Source organism: Platalea leucorodia (genome assembly GCF_965183815.1).
Source record: "Platalea leucorodia genome assembly, chromosome: 3".
NCBI lineage: Eukaryota > Metazoa > Chordata > Aves > Pelecaniformes > Threskiornithidae > Platalea > Platalea leucorodia.
The window spans coordinates 95,674,564-95,692,204 of record NC_138825.1 but is presented as its reverse complement, the minus strand read 5'-3'; the positions used below and the strand labels follow the sequence as shown (position 1 = coordinate 95,692,204).

The 17,641-nt window shown below is 39.8% G+C and overlaps 1 protein-coding gene across 2 annotated transcripts in view; it reads right to left on the bottom strand.

The window, feature by feature from the left end:
- LMBRD1 (LMBR1 domain containing 1) overlaps positions 1 to 17,641 on the bottom strand; it is a 93,190-nt gene that overhangs the window by 51,939 nt on the left and 23,610 nt on the right. For both annotated transcript variants that reach the window (XM_082305563.1, XM_082305562.1), the window contains exons 6-7: positions 12,158 to 12,246; positions 8,111 to 8,184 (exon numbers count right to left, since the gene is read on the bottom strand). In XM_082305563.1, coding sequence (XP_082161689.1) covers positions 8,111 to 8,184; positions 12,158 to 12,246 — 163 coding nt within the window. The remainder of the gene's footprint in view (positions 1 to 8,110; positions 8,185 to 12,157; positions 12,247 to 17,641) is intronic.

Below are 17,641 nucleotides of genomic sequence, written 5' to 3'. Positions count from 1 at the left end.
AACATGAGTTAAATGAGGTTATAACAGTAAAATCTGTATTGTGGAATTAAATTACTCCAATAAAGAACAAATCTTACTGTCAATTACTGTCTCCTCAAGCTTTTCATAGGCTAGAGCCAAGCTTAACCAGAGAAGACATCTCACACCATGAGGTACAACACAGTAAGTGCCACCCATCAGTACCACTGCTAAATCCTGCAGGTCCACATGATAGACAGACTGCAGAACCCCTGAGGTTGGAAGAGACCTCTGGAGGTCATCTGGTCCAGCACCTCTGCTCAAGCAGGATCACCTAGAGCTGATTGCCCAGGAGCACATCCATATGGCTCTCGAATATCTCTCCACAGAGGGAGACTCCACAATCTCTGAGCAACCTGTGCCAGTGATCAGTCACACTCGCAGTGAAAAAGAGTTTCCTGATGTCCAGAGGGAATCTCCCACGTTTCAGTTTGTACCCTTTGCCTCTGGTCCTGTCACTGGGCACCACTGAAAAAACCTGGCTCCGTACTCTTTGCACTCTCCCTTCAGCTATTTGTACACATTAGTAAGATTTCCCCTGAGCCTTCCTCTTCTCTAGGCTACATAGTGCTAGCTCTCAGCCTTGCGTCATAGGAGAATCCTTTAATCATCTTTGCAGCCCTTCACTGGACCCCCTCCTGTAGCTCTGTATCTCTCTTGTACTGAGGAGCCCAGAACTGGACAGAGTATTTCAGGTGTGGCCTCACCATGGCTGAGTAGAGGGGAAGGATCACCTCCAACAACCTGCTGGCAATAATCCCCCTAATGCAGCCCAAGATACCATTAGCCACCTATGGGGCAAGGGTTCACTGCTGGCTCATGGCTAACTTGGTGTCCACCAGAACCCCCACATCCTTCTCTTCAAAGCTGCTTTCCTGCTGGGTGGTCCTCTTCATATATTGGTGCCTGGGTTTGTTCCTCCCCAGCTGCAGGACTTTGGACTTCCCTTTGCTGAACTTCATGAGATTCCTGTCAGCCCATTTCTCCAGCCTGTCAAGGTCCCTCTGGAATATCAGCCACTCCTCCCAGTTTTGTGTCATGTGCAAGCTCACCGAGCATGTACTCTGCCCCATCATTGTCATCGTTAACAAAGATGTTGAACAAGACTGGACCCAGTACTGACCCCTGGCATACACCACTAGTGACTGGCCTCCAACTAGACTTCATGCCACTGATCACCATCTGCTGGGCCCAGCCATTCAGCCAGTTTTCAATCCACCTCACTGTCTGCTCATCCAGCCCATATTTCATAAGCTTCTCTACGAGGATCTTATGGGAGACCCTCAGTGTGGGCTACGTTTGGCTTCCCAATAGGAATTTGGAAAATGCACATCACTGACAAGAGATGTTCACATGTTATAACAGTATAGTAGTGTGACAAGAGCTGAAGGCTGAAGTAGGAAGCATTACTCTGTAAATAGTTTAGCTCAAAAGTTTTTCAGCATACAACTTTTGAAGCTTCAAGAGTCAAGTGCTATGCATATCTCTCCATAAACTTGCTTTCAGAATTTTGATTTACTTTTTAAAAAATGGTACTGTAGCAACATGCATAAGGTATAGAAACAGTAATCACCTAAACTGTTATACTCAATTTCAAACAACTCATGCTGTTAACAGTATTCTGCTTTACCACACATTAATTGATTTTTGAGGGTTGGGGTTTTTTTTGTCCTAACCTGTAAGTTTGCTACACTCTGTAAAAAGTTTTAAGTTTCTGGAAAATTTAGACAATTCATTTTGGTGGCCACCTCCTAATAAAACAAGTACCTCAGGAAGAAAAACTGCTCACTGGAATGGCTATAGTAAAAAAAATAGAAACAAAGCTAATAGAACAAAAGTTTATAGGGTAAATGTAACAGGCAATTTGAGAATTTACTGTTATGGACTTTTTAATAAGGTGAGAGACTTGTAGAACACAACTAAGATGCCTGCTCTAGCTTATCCTTATACACTATCTTCAAAACGTTTAGCCTCATACTAGACACCTTTCATCTCCCTTTGCAATCGGGTGTTAGAGAAGCTGTTTTTCCTATAGAAGGCTAACACTACTGAAAAAGTTCAGGTTTGAGAACCACACAGCCCACAGCCAGACTCTTATAGGTCCAGATAAGCCACACTTGCCACATTCTGCAGGACTATCCCAAATCTCATCACATGAAAAACTAAACAGAACAAGCCAATTTATCTTCCACTTAATATGGAGTTAACATCCTCTCTCTAAACACTCCTTTTACTCCTCCTCAATCATCTTCCTTGCATCTCATTTCTACTCTCATTTGAAAGACATGGTGTTAAGAAATGCCATAAAACATTTAATTTGCTCCTTTATTCAAATATTGCTGTTGACTCCTGAAGATATTTCATAGCAAGCATAAAACTTGAATTTAAATCTAATTCTTAAAATAACCCTCACTTTTAACCAAGAGCATCTGCAAAAACATATACCATCTTCTGTATTAAGTCATCACTGAAAATAGTTTTGAGGAAGCCCTGACCTACCCTTGGAGAAGCAACTTTTACATTAACTCCTTAAGCTGATAATTTCTATGTTAGTACCCTCCCAGTGACTTACCTTCAGGGGTGAGATGCTTTCAAGTTCAATATGTGTTACTAATCCCCCCCCAAATTCATAACTAGTATTTCAGAGAAACTGAGGGAGCTGGGGTTGTTTAGTCTGGAGAAGAGGAGGCTGAGGGGAGACCTTATTGCTTTCTACAAATACCTGAAAGGAGGCTGTAGCAAGGTGGGGGTTGGTCTCTTCTCCCAAGTAACAAGTGATAGGACTAGAGGAAACAGCCTCAAGCTGCGCCAGGGGAAGTTTAGGTTGAACACTAGGAAAAATTTCTTCACCGAAAGGGTAGCCAGGCACTGGAAGAGGCTGCCCAGGGAAGTGGTTGAGTCTCCATCCCTGGAGGTATTTAAAAGACGGGTAGACGTGGTGCTCGAGGACATGGTTTAGTGGTGGACTTGGCAGTGCTAGGTTAATGGTTGGACTCGATGATCTTAAGGGTCTTTTCCAACCTTAACAATTCTATGATTCTAAAGAACTCAGGAATTTTTCATACCAAATAAGTTTTATTTCTTCAGCGTCTTTAGCTTTAACAGTGTATTTCACACTACCACATTCAGAAGCTGGGGAGAAGCTCACAACTCAACAGCAAAATTCCATATTTTTCCTCAAACTACAAGAAACACTCTTCTCTGTATGTATCACTAGGTAAAATTTAGTGAACCTATTTTGATGTTTGAAGCCATAGGAAGTGAAAGCCAATAAGCTAGTATAATGACAACCACAAACTGTAGTGTTACCTACCTTTCTATCATACTCAGTAACACAAGTCCTCAGTTGTCAGCAACTCTGGTCCAGAATGATGCTTCAATTTGTGTTGTCCCCCATGTGACCCCTCCCCCCTAAAAAAACCCATACTAAATGTTACAATAGTGTGTGGTCTGATAAGAAGTTTGTTCTTTGTTGCATGAATAGCTCACCATGTATTTCAGAGTAATACATTAAATCAACCTGGGCCTTCAGAGGCCCAGAACACTGGATCAATGCTGATGGTACTCTTTAAAAAATAGATTTTAACTAGATTAGTCATTGGAGTAAATTTGTTGGTTTCATAATTTAAACTGTAGCCATTTACAATCTAAAGAACACCACCACCCTGCATCCCTCCTCCTGTGGGAGCAGGAGAATATGCTTTCATAGAGAAAGCCTAGGAGCATACACATGCAGAAGTGACCTTTTGCTCTCAGTATCTACTCAAATTCAAGGCTGCCTGCTGTCAGTGCCAAAGCCTCTTTTCCCCAGGTTCTCATACTATTGTATATTACCACAATGCAGAAGTGCAATTTTAGAACAGCCATAATCTACTTCTTCATACTTAAGGCCACACAAAGCAGTACTGTTAACATACATTCGACTAATTGTTGAATTGATAAATTGTACTCCAAGTGACTTAAATAGAATCACCTGATTCATCTGTTTCATGGTACTCTTCCACAAATAACATTTTATCAATCAACTGCAGTCAGTGCAGGCACAGCATTCCTATTTACTTTTAGTATTTTGTGTTAAAGTAGTAAGCATTCAACATAAAACCATTCTTAATTAGGTATCAAAAAGTATTTACTAAGGTATCATTTATTACAATACAACCTTCATTAGATGTTCATGTAGAACAGATTTTTTTTTTTTTCTTTAGCGTAAAAAGGTGAATATGAGTATACAGAAGACCAGATACACTTGTTCTTAGCTTCCCTTTAGCAATACAATTGCAACACTGGCAATGGAACAGACTAAGGATATTCAGAAGTCAGGGGAACGTCAAAAAAGTCAGTTATGTCTGTACTACAAACCCTCAACTCCTAACTAGTATAAACCAAAGATCCAAGTCACCTCTGTTCAGAGACAAGGGAACTCAGACATTGTGTCCCCATCTATTCTCTCTACCCTTTTTTCCATCATCTGCTAAGCATTTGTGGAAAATTTTGGAGTAGGCGTCTTTGTTCTTGTGTTCACCTTTTTTTTTTTAAGCACAAAAAGAGAGCACCCTTATATAGTCTACCACCGATTATCAAACAGTGACTTGATCACTAAGTACAAAGGCCTCCCACCTTTACAAACTGGGATAAACAATTTGATAGGCATGCAGAAGGTTGGCTGAAAAATACAAGAGCCTAACTACTTACTTGTCAGATGTCTAAAGTCAGAGGCAAGTGTTACAGAATACCTCACAGACTTGCCTGTACACTAATATGTCTTATTTAGAGGTCATTTTTTTTTATACAATACTAAAACAGCAAAAAAATCCACAACATAAAGAAGTAGGAAGTTACCAAGAAAAAAAAAAGTTACTCCTTCCAGAATCATGCTTCTCCTCCTCCTAAGTGGAGGGAGTGGAGTAATCCAAGCTGGTAGACACCGAGAGTCAGTAGTCTGGGCCAGCCTCCCCCTGAGGCTTAGGAAAGTGTGACGGCCCAGGAACTTTTCATTACTGAAGTAACTTTTGTATTAAGTTGTACCACTGGGAAAAGCCCAACCCACAATATAAACTGGAATGCAGGTACGTGGCATCCACATGCTCTTGAGGTCACACTTGCAAGTCACTCTTCAGACTACAAGAATAGCACTGCTCATGCTGTCACAGGTGGAAATTGCTTACATACAGAAACCTGACCATCACCAGCATTGGGAAAGCATTATGAAAGCACTGGAGCATAAAAAAAAAATCTATTCCTGCTCCAACTTTGAGAACACAGACCTTCTAATAAGTGGTTTTCACTGTCCATGACACATTTGTACCTCAGTGCACCCATGTACCAAAGCCAGCTCACTGTTTCAGCATAAGATTCTACGATTGCCTGCGAACAAAGACAAAAACCACTCTCATATCAGAGGTGGACAACAACCACCTCCTGTGTGAGCTCTTCCCTAAAACTTCTGTGAAATAGCTCCTTCATTTCTCCCACCCTGTCTGAAAACCTACTGTAAAACAGAAGGGATAGTCTCAGAAGGATCAAATACAGCAGTTAAACAAAGTAAATAGTAATTCCATGCTCCTGGCATTTGCATGGACAGCTCAGCTGAAATTTTCAAAGCAACAAATTAGCCTAAAATCTTATTAATTAAGGCATTCAGAGAAGACTATTTTAGTTCTCATGCTTGATGTTTCACCTCCTTTACCACCCAGTATTTGTACAAGTCCTAAATACAGTAAGACTAAGGCAACAACATTGAGGAGAGAGGTATTGTCTTCATCTGAGAAACCACAGACAACACAGCACACTGAAGTTATTGAAGTCACTTATTTCCAGGTTCAGCTAGTTTTGAGAACAGTAGCATATTGTGATACTCAGTTGAATGGTGCCTAGAACCAACCTAGGCTCAAAAATAAATAGCGAAATAACATCGGAAGTAGGGAATATTAGCAAAAACTTCCAAATGATGCTTTTTTAGATATTTACATTTATTTTACACAAATTTATGGCTGACTGAAAACAATCTTGCATTTTAGATGCTTATAGATGTTACAAAAACCATAGTTGGGTAGCTGTTTGAAAAAAACACTAAGGATATTCTCCCAGCAAATTAGTTTGTTCTTAACGTTAGTCTCATGGAGGTTAAAAAACACTACATGTGCTCTGCAGTAATGTAATTGAACAAGAGATTAATCTTTCCTTCTATAATTAAGGGAAACAAATTTAAAAGCTGACATGTTATTACAGGCTAAGCAAAGGTCTGGATCTTTTTTGACCAGCACTTGATCTAGATGTCAGCAATATAGCCTGAATGTGAATTTAGTGACCCATGTCAGTCAGAAAAGACTTAAAGTAATAAAATTTATGATTCAGGTAAAGTTAAAGCACTTAGTCAATGGGGCTGAGAGCAATTCAGCTCACCTGAGAAACCTACTAGCTGATCCACCAAACTGCTCTCCTACCTACTGCACAGAGCCTGATGACTGCTGAGCTGTCAGTGTTCTGGTACTTACATCTAAGAACTTGTACTGAATTGCCTCCCACAATCCTGCTGTAACTTAGACCAGCTAAAGTCACTACTATAAAGAGACAGAAAATCATTAGCTATGCTTGTTACTCAATTATGATTTAAGATTCTAAAGGTAGTAGTTAGCAGGTACCTTTACCCCCTTACCCAGTTATGTCTAAAACACTCTTCCTTCTTTTTCTTATATCTTTGTTCTATGATAATTTTATCCATTTATCCTTTGTCTGACAACAAGCTACCGCAAAACATCTCCTTGGCTAGCAATGCTTCAAAAGAACTTATTGTATGAGCTACTGTTACAGAGCCACTTAGAATTCACCAGCAAAGCTATGTGGAACAACTTTACTATGTTAGAGCCAGGCTGCAATGGAAGGCAAAGTTATTTTAGCAAGGACATAAACTTAAAGATTAAAACCTATCAGGAAAACACTGACTTCTGAGAAGTGTTAAAGCTTTGTCTAGAGTTATCTTAAGCTTTAAAGCTTCATCTTTGTTGCAAAATTTTAGCTTGATGGCAAGTTAATACATGTAGCATTACAAACAGGCTGATTATTCAGTGACTGAAGAAATAGAAGAGATTGGAAAAGCAAGTGACCACATGAACATCAAATGTTGGCCAAAGATAATCATTAAAACTGTTCCTTTGTACATAAAAGCAAGAGTCAAGCAGTCGAACTAACATAGCCTTAATCATGTGAGTTACAATCAGTTACAGAATGAACACTTCCGAATCCTTCTAAGCTACAGAAAGAACTGCAGTAGTTTAGTTGCATGCCTAGGACTAACAAGAATATTCCCAAGGCTTTAGAAAACAAGCCTCTAAGTTTCAAAATCTATTTGCTTTTAAGTTTAGCTATTCTTGATTTAAGGCACACATCACAGAAGATGCTGCAGATTCTTCATACCTAAAACTGAATCCTGACACGCATAGATATTTACTCAAATTTACTGCCACTCAAATTCTAGAAATACAGAACAGTGAAGCAATGCTCTGTTAAAGACATTGCTTTTTCATTTATTGAATGAACAGCCTTTTATAAAAAGAGACAGTTATGATTGAGACCATTATGCCTACTTCTTTACAAATCCAGTTATTCTGCCAGACTTTTCATTGTAAAGCTCTGTAGAGATAAAAACACCAATGCAGAAAGGTTGTAGGAAAGGTTATATTCAGTATCATAGACTGACCAGACCAAATCTAGGTTACATCATAGTTCAATAAATAAAGTAGTATTTAGCTCTCCACTGCTGGATGGAGAAAAAGACAGAGGCTTAAAAACAGGAGGACCCAGTGAAAATGTGTTACAAGCTGCAAGGAATAATGTGACCTCCCCTTGCAGAAACACATTGAAATTAAGTTTGATCTGTGCTCAGTGCTGAAACAGTGGTTCTTAAACTTGCAGTAAAAAAGTTATTCTTCTCACTCCGAGAACTTAGAAGTAGTGTTTCAACCCATGAAAATCCAGAGCTAGAAGACACTGTTGAAGCTATTTAGCATGATGACAGTTTTCCATGCAGGTATAGCATGTGATAACTGCAAGTATCATGAATGTAAAGAGCTGAAACATTTGTGTAACAACTTACCGTGTAAGTGATAGCTGCCAACATTCCAATCACAGTCAAGGAACTAATTGAAAATGCAAGAGCAGTCAAGCCATCTGCAAGAAAAAGAGCCTGTTGAAAATTCCTACAGTAGAGGTATAAGAACATTTCTTCCTGAACTGGTTTCCTGAAGATATTTAGAGTTCATTAGATTGAAGAAAAAAAAATATTGAGACGTAGTTACCAGCCATAACAACCCAGATGAAAAATTCACCTAGCATAGCTTTTTGTCAGCAGTAGATCTTCCTCCAATACTGCAAGAAACAGGACAGCCATCTCGCCTTTGCTACAAGTTCACAAATGTTACATCCAGTCAAATGGTCGAATAGCTACTAATGAATTTGCTCCCATAGCTGTCTAATGCCTCTTCAAGACTTATTTCTGGCCTTCACAGGGCGCTGTGGTAATTTTCATAATTTACACATACATTTTGGATGGTTCATATTTGTTTTGTTTGTTATCATCTGATTTGTCATAATAAAGCACTATCCAGAGAAGCAGGCAAGCATGGATCCTCCAAACAACCGAACAAGCCAGACAGCAGGCCTCAGCTTCACTCAGACCATGTACACCCAAATGTACAAACCAGAAAAAGGTCAGGGGACTAAGGAGTTACTGTAGCCTTACTATCACTCTAGAAATGAAAAGGGATAGTAGAAGAAAAGCGTTACCAACCTCACCCCCAAAGGCAAACTCCCTGAATCCTCCTGCATAATTTTTCACAACAGCCCTGTCCCTAACCTTACCATACAGGACACAACATGGCAAGCTTTTTTGGTTAAGTAGTAGCATGGAAACTTACAGTAGTCATTATAGAAATTAACTTTAAGCAATCAATTTCATGTTTGCACCCAGTCATAATAAATGAGCTACTATTTAGTGTTCTCCCCAATGTCCTCCCCTCTCGTTAATTCAAGAGTCTAGAGCATAGTAACTTTTATTCCTACTCACACAGAATTATTAGCCCGTTTCCACTCACTAGCTGGTTTCCATTTTTTCCTGAACATAGGATCAAGCATTCACAAACTGAGAAATCCTGTTACAGTTATCCTCCACGAGAAGCTGCGTCTTTCTTCTGACCAACCCTACAGGCCTCCTTCCAAAAATGCCAAAAACTAATAGAATAGTACCACCAAAACCAACTTCACAGCTCGAATCTTTCCTTTGCTATTTTTGCTAGATAATACCTAACAAATTTCCCAAAGCTAACAGCAATATGTTTGTAAGTTTCAAACACTACAGCTATGTTTAAAACTGGGAAAAAACCCAAACCCAGCACTATTCCCCCTTTAGTACTTGTGAAAACTTTACCTATGTTCTGAAGTTTAGGGGAAAAAAAACCCCACATATAAGTGACCCCTATTTCTAACATACAACACAATGTACTTAAACACCATATTTGATGATCCTCCTGTACATGTATTTGAAACCAACATTTAAGATCTATTTAAAAAGTTTGAACTATGTTCAACAGAACATTAAGAAACTAACTGGCTGAAAAATTGCTAATTGTATACCAGAAGTATATTATCAGGCTCTGCCTCAGTGGGTGAGTTTACATTCCTTTTATAATACCCCTACAAATTGAATCGACATAGAACAAACATCCAAAATTAAGATCTTTGTATTTCTTGGGTTAACTGCAGAAAGACAAAGGAAAAGGATAAGTTAATATAAAAATAGGACAACAGGTACAAGTAAAGACAACAGGCAAGAATTTTGTCCTCATTTCTCCAGTATCTGGAACACGAAAGAACCTTTTGCAACAATACTGACCAAGGACTTGCTGTCTGTGGAGCAGTTCTACAAAAACCCTGGGGGGTCTTGGCAGACAGTAAGCTAAAGATAAGCCAGTAGTGTCCTGGCAGCACAGAAGTCCAACAGCACCCTGGGCTGTATCAACAGGAACACGCCCGTCCATTAAGGGAAGGGACAATATAGAGAATACCGCAACCAGTTTTGAGGCCCCCACTACAGGCAAGATTGATAAATCTGAGCAAGTTAAGGAGAGAGCTAAGTTGGAGCACATGCTGTGCCAAGAAGTTGAAGGAGCCAGGCTTGTTCAGCCTGGAAGAGACACAGCTTTGGAGAGACCTAATATAGCCTGCCTGCTTAAAGAGGTGGAGCCCGGGGTCCTCAATGGTGCATAGTAGTTGAGTGTGAACCAATGGGTGACAGTGTGTACAATCACAGTGGGTAAGAGAAGAAATTTTTTTTTCACCATGAGGTGAGTCTCCATACTTAGGGGTTTTTCAAGAGCTACCTCATAAAGCCCTGAGCAACCTGGTCTGACCTTAGAGTTTCCTTCTTTGTGCAGGTGATTGAACTACATGACCTGAGGTGTCTCCAGTCTTAACTATCCTATGAAATGAAAAGTTACACGAGAATGCTGGTAGAGTCAGAAATCAAAACCAGACTTCCACATCCCAATCCAGCATCTTAATGATTAAACCTTCCTAGAAATAAACATTAGCTATACTATACTTTCATAGCAAGGACAAGTACAGAGCTGAATATTTAACTGACAACCACATCAAGGTAGTCTAGAAAGATTAGCTTACAACTCAGCTCAACCACTGTCACTACCTGTATAAACAGTTTCAGAAGCATTTTTTTCTATGCTGTCAGTTAGAACCTTTGTGAAGCAAGAGAAACAAAAACAAGCAGACAGCCAAAGTTATGAAAAAGCTATGGACTTGTCCTCCCTATCTCCTATGCTTGCAAGCACAGCTTACAGCACAGCATGTATTATGATAGAAAGACTCTGCAAGGATGTCAAAGGCAACAAGAGCTTCTTCAGGTACATAAGTGGCAAGAGGAAGATGAGGCAAAATGTGGTCCTGCTGCTGAGTGGGGCAGGGGCCCTGGTGACACAGGACATGGAAAAGTCTGAGGTACTGAATGCCTTCTTTGCCTCAGTCTTTACTAGTAAGACCAGACTTCAGGAAACCCAGGCCTGAGAGATCAGAGGGAAAGGCTGGAAGACATACCCTTGGTGAAAGAGGATCAGGTTAGAGATTACTTAAGCAAACTGGACATCCAAAGTTGATGGGCCCTGAAGGGATACGCCAAGTGCTGACAGAGCTGGCAAAAGTCATTGCAGGGAACTTTTAGTCAGTACAAAATTCCTAGAATAATGCAAAATATGACTTAACCAAGCCTTGTAGCACTATATTCTAAAGCATTCAGAAGTCAATACTCTGATACATAGCAACAATGAGGCAAATACTACTTATGCATTTGGATTAGTGTTTCTCAGATAACTTAGTTACCATTTTTCTGGATACATTTGGAAAGTGACATCAAGTCTGTCTTCGCATACCTATAAAACACCTTCTTCACACCTCTGCTCTGAAAGCGCACCCTGGCTGAATACATGAACTGCATAAACTAAAAGGTTAAATACAACTTCATGGAGTTTGGCCTTCACAATAGTGCTTTATAGCCCTACCATAAAGAAGTATAACAAATGCAAACAAAACAATTTTAAAAAAGGTCAATACTAGGAGAACAAAGGGAAAAATCATAAGACCCATAGGATTTTCCTGTCTAAATAGACAAAACCACTTATGAAATAGTCGTATTTTCACAGTGAACAGCAGTATCACATTTAATTAGGTAAGCACTGAAAACTGTCATATGACAGGATACACACTCACCACACCGAAGTTCACTGATTTCAGGGTATCCAAGTAACATTTAAAAGCTGTGTTAAGTGAAGACTCCATGGAAGAACCTTCCCCTCTCCACCATTAATATCATAGGACACAACATTAGAATCCTTGCTGTCAAATGGTGACTGTACTGAAGACACTGCCAGTGTTTCCTCTCTTTACTTTAAAGATGGTTCTGATTTTTTTTTTTGTCTGAACAGAAGAACAATCTTATTGCAAAGATTTAGTGTAAGTGAACAGTTAGTCAAGTTAACTAACTTTCTTGGTGACACTTTTGTTTCTTGTTCAGTCAATGAGTATGCCAAAATACGTTAGTAGCAAGTTACGCAAAGCTCAGAACAAATCTCATACTTACGACTACTTCCAAATTCTTCAAACAGGAGCTTTACTTTCTCCCACTCTGTGGAATTCTTCTTGTTGGGAATATCCAAAGGAACAAAAGCACTGTAACAAAGCAAAAAAGTTCTCACTTACCCTAATCAGTCAAATATCAAAAGAATCCTGCTTCCAAGCTAATAAAACAGAAATCCATTTGTTCCTGAAGAAAATTTGTATGACGTTACGTTTAAGAAATTCTTAAGGCAATGTTTCATTTTATTCACATTCCCCTCAAATGCTGTCTTTAGATCACCAGAGTACTTGCGAGAGTGTGTGCAGAGTCAGGTCTGAAGTCAATGAACAAGTTATTTTCTATTCACTAGTCCTAACAGAGGCAAGGACCCTACACTCAAGCATCATTAAAACATGTAATAATCTGATTTACTATCCTGGTTTGACTCATGTGCAGAGGAACAAAGAGACTTAAGCACCAATTGAGACAAATTGTCCTACAAAGCCACGCTTGTGGAAGCTAGAATAAAACAATTAAATTAATGATTGGTGTGAGAATCATTAAGTTTAAAGGGACATGTTTATCTTCCATTACTACAACCAAAATAACACCACATCTGCTGCATCCCATTCCTTGTTCTGTAGTTGGCCCAGAGAACAGAGTGGTGCAGCTGACAAACCTGAGGGATGCGATGCCATCCAGAGGGACCTGGACAAGCTCGAGAAGCAGGCCTGTGTGAACCTCATGAGGTTCAACAAGGACAAGTGCAAGGTCCTGCACTTGGGTCGGGGTAATCCCCAGTATCAGTACAGGCTGGGGGATGAAGGGATTGCAAGCAGCCCTGAGAAGAAGGACTTGGGGGTACTGATAGATGAAAAGCTGGACATAAGCCGGCAACGTGTGCTTGCAGCCCAGAAAGGCAACTGTATCCTGGGCTGCATCAAAGGCAGCATGGCCAGCAGGTCGAGGGAGGGGATTCTGCCCCTCTACTCTGCTCTGGTGAGACCCCACCTGGAGCGCTGCATCCAGCTCTGGGGTCCTCAGTACAAGAAAGACATGGACCTGTTGGAGAGCGTCCAGAGAAGGGCCACAAAAAATGATGAGAGGAATGGAACACCTCTCCTACGAAGAAGGCTGAGAGAGTTGGGGTTCTTCAGTCTGGAGAAGAGAAGGCTGCGGGGAGACCTTATTGTGGCCCTTCAATACTTAAAGGGGGCTTGTAAGAAAGATGGGGACAGACTTTTTAGTAGGGCCAGTAGCGATAAGACAAGGGGTAGTGGTTTTAAACTAAAAGAGGGTAGATTCAGACTGGATATAAGGGAGAAATTTTTCACAATGAGGGTGGTGAAACACTGAAACAGGTTGCCCAGAGAGGTGGTAGATGCCCCATCCTTGGTAACATTCAAGGTCAGGCTGGATGGGGCTCTGAGCAAGCTGATCTAGTTGTAGATGTCCCTGCCCATTGCAGGGGGGATGGACTACATGACCTTTAAAAGGTCTCTTCCATCCCAAAGCATTCTATGATTCTATGAAGCTCATTAAGTATTTTTGACCTTCTAATAAGCAGAGACTAGCAAAGAGTGCTCAAAAATATCAGATAGATAGCTGGAAGCTTCCTGCTGTCTGTCTCCCCATCTAAAGTCCAATAATAAGAGTAACTCTTCAGCATCTCCACAGACGAAACAGCTAGTTTTCTAACAACTGGAATACCTGTACCTCCATACCAATCTGAAACCATAGCTTCCAGACATAAAACAGAAAGCTTACATGTCACAAGGAAGTCAGATTTGGAGGGAAACTTTTTAGGTAAATAATGTGAGAACCCAAACCAAAGCCCATAAAGAATGCTCACAAGTACCATTTGGACTTTTGTAAGAAAGAGTACATAATCAGATCCTCACTTCATGTCCCAAGAAACAAATTAATAATAAATAGGCATCTTCCAGGAGTATGCCTCAAACTTCAAGTACAGAACATAAGCATGTGTTTCAAAGGTCAGGGCTAAATGAACTGTGTGCAGTTATCACATCAAAACCAAACAGAAATTGGTACTCTGCAAACAAAGTTAAAATTTCTAAAATTAAAATCCTAACTTTTAAAAAAATATTTGATTTGTATCTTCTTGACTGTGCAAGAGGTAGATTAAGGCTAGCATTTACGTAAGTTGATGCATGCTTGCAGACTTTAGATTTTTGTTCTTGTATCTGCCACTAGCAGTAATTCTTTATGTAAAATAGTATCCATGCAAAAATCGAGACACAGGTATCAAAACAAAGTTAGGCAAAATTTCTACTTACAAGAGATAGCAACACAAATAGCTGCAGGTTTAGTTGCTAAAAAGGGTTAAAATGGGTGACTGGGAAACTAAGTGAGCTCAAGTCCTTTTATTTTAGCATCAGTATGAATTTGCTATCTGTGGACCACACGCAGGGAAAAAATGAGATGGAAGAACATCTTAGGAAATTTGTAACTTGCTTGCCTTTTCCCCCTCCTCCAACAGCAGTATGGTTAAATTTTCTTTTTTTCCTGAGACTGCCTACAGCCAGCATGTCAAGGGACACTAATCAGAGCAGAAGCCACATTACTCATTATACACACTCTCCAATTAGTACTCAGCTAGATCTTGACTGAAGGAGATAGACATCCAGTTCTGCTCCCACTCAAGTTCTGTGCACCAAGGGCCTCAGAAAGGAATGCAGGAGCTATAAACTCACACACTTTTGTCCCAGGCAAGCAGGAATCTTACTTCCCCTCCTGAACAGGGTCCCTCAACTAGTAGCAAACTAGCCAGAAGGCTAACTAGCCTGCTTGAACAGACTTTTGGCCTCTAGCTTAACAGGCCACAAGAAGAACGAGACAGAGTTAGTATGCCTAGCCATCTACAGATCTGCATCCAGTCAACACTCCCAAAGGATCTCTAAAACACAGCCCAACCATTGGACCAGCACAGCACAGAGCAGTTTAGGTCTATTCTTCATGCACACTGAGCAAGAAGTTTGACAGAAGTCTTGACTATTTCACTATGTTGACTAAATGGTGAACACAGCCTGAGGGTCATAGTAGCCATCAACAGAATGAGAAGTTTCCATGCTAAACAACTCTATTCACCTGTCGCCACTGTGATGTAATACAAGTCAGTCCATTGACAGTAAGTGAATGGAGTACAAGTGCCAGTGCAGAGCTTTACAGGTGTAGCTGAGAATTCAGTTAATACAAGCAAACAAAGCAGCTCAGTGTGATGTGATGTCTTACACTAGGAATTCTGGGCACAAAAGAAATTACTAACTGCAGTAATTTTAAGAATAGAAGCAAACTGCTATACTTTTTAAAACACATCCTGGGAATATTATGATTAAGATCTAGATCAATATCTATGCTGCAGAACAAGGAAAGCAAATGAAAAACAAGCAGTTTAAAACTATTAACTTTTGGCAGGGCTAACACCACACAGGTGTAGATGGGTCAAAGTTTGATCCTTAAATTAAAGAGTGCCGTTAACTGTCATCCTTAGGAAAATAACTTCTAACACACTAGATTTAAACACATTTCCTTGAAGAGAGTTCTATATAATATGATTTGCATAATTATTTATGGACTAATTAGACATATATTCATAGCTTTTTAAAAGCTAATCATTCTAGAAAATTTAAGGTAAACAGTTTAATGCCAAACACTGACAGTTATGGAAACATTCCTTTTAGAACCAAACATTCATTAGCCTCAAAAGCTAGTATTTTAGTTCAAACGAGACTGCTGTATAAGGGTGTCTTAATGTAGATTGTAGTATCTCAAGCCCCTTGGCTCCAGCACATGACATTTAGAATAAATAAACTATATTGAAGGAAAGCAGATAATTTCTAAGACAGGAAAGGCATTACAAATAAATATTAGTTCCAAGTATCCCAGTATAAATTTGGTACTCTGCATCAAGTTATTTGTGTGCAGAGCATTTAAGTGTATTATAGACATGCACATTTTTACCACAGCAAGGGGCTTTGTAACAGACAGCTAGAGTGGGAGGTATAAATACTACTCCTGCTAACAATTTAGACAGTGGAATCCTGATCACTGAGCTGTGTTATCAACTTAGAAAAAACCTCCAAGATCATCTGGCACAAACCAGATATTACATTTCCCAAAATAGTCACATAGACCTCTAATGGAGCAAAGTAGATAGCCAGGTAAGAATAACAGATTCTTAAACTTCAAGCTTAATCCAGCTTTTATGGTTTCTTTCAGGACTGCTGATCAGGAAAGAGGTAGGGACTTCTTGTGGAGACCTATCTTTAAAGCAACCAAGCTATTTATTGACCTGTTTTAATTATAGAGATTATTTGCTAAATCAATCAGAACAGAGGTTGTCTTGGTATGCGAGACTAGTCATGTAAGCACAAGAAGATAGACTATTTGGTAGTCACTTAACAGGAAATATTCCAGCCCCTCTTGTTCTTATAACCTGTGTGCATGAGTATCCTAGTCCATTAAGCCTAGCCTCCTAAAATTAAATCTAGTACATAAAATTCCAGTCTGTTTTAATGTTGGTCTGATCCTGACCACAAGTGAGAATCTCCTGCTACTGCCAGGTATAGGCAGTACTGCAAGACTGGTCTTCACTACCACATTCAGTTGAGTGCCTCATGTAGAAGCTTCAGCTCCAAGACTATCACACTGGGACTTCTGACACTGCTCTTTGTCCCTGCTGCGCAGACAGTTGACTAACTCCAAGACAAATAACTTCTCCATAACAAGCACATACATAAACACTAAGACACCTGCTATTTTATTTATTTTTATATATATATATATATATATAAAACTATACTAGAACCAAAGTTCTTCACATTTTTCTTCAGCACAGTCACCTCATTTGCCTCCTAAACTGAGCTGTTCAGTCTTGTAGTTTCCCTTAAAGGGGACAGACAAGAATTATATTCTTCTGCAGCAGCATCTTAAGTAGCAAGGGTGCTTTTCCATTCTGAGGGCATTGGGATGATGCTACTATTTAATCATTACCTTCTTAAAAGAAAACAAGCAACCTCATATGTATAATAGCAGAAAAATTGTTCAATTAGAACCCAGAAATACTAAAATCCCTATCAGTATCAAAAGGAGTCCTGCCTCCCTGCAGCAGATATTCCTGCTGTTTAGATCAGTGGGTTTCAAGTCTGTACCTACAGAGAAGCGCTGTTCAGTAACTTAGTCCCAGGCCAAGTACAACAGCTGTCTGGTTTGCAAATCAATCTCACTGTCATATGGCACAGTATCAGAGGGGATTGTGGAAGCTGCTGTAATGTACAAGTTGTGAAGACTTTAAGCAACAAGCCTAAAAGCCCAGAGGACAATTAGGAAGTCAAGAACCAAGTTCCATCTTACTAGAAGAGAAGAACATGCATGCTTACAGCTACTGAGGATTCAGCTGACACCTGCTAGAGATACTGCAAACTTTTCTAAACTGCATATATTATACAGTACACATATGTATGCCTATGATGCGAGCAAACAGAGAAA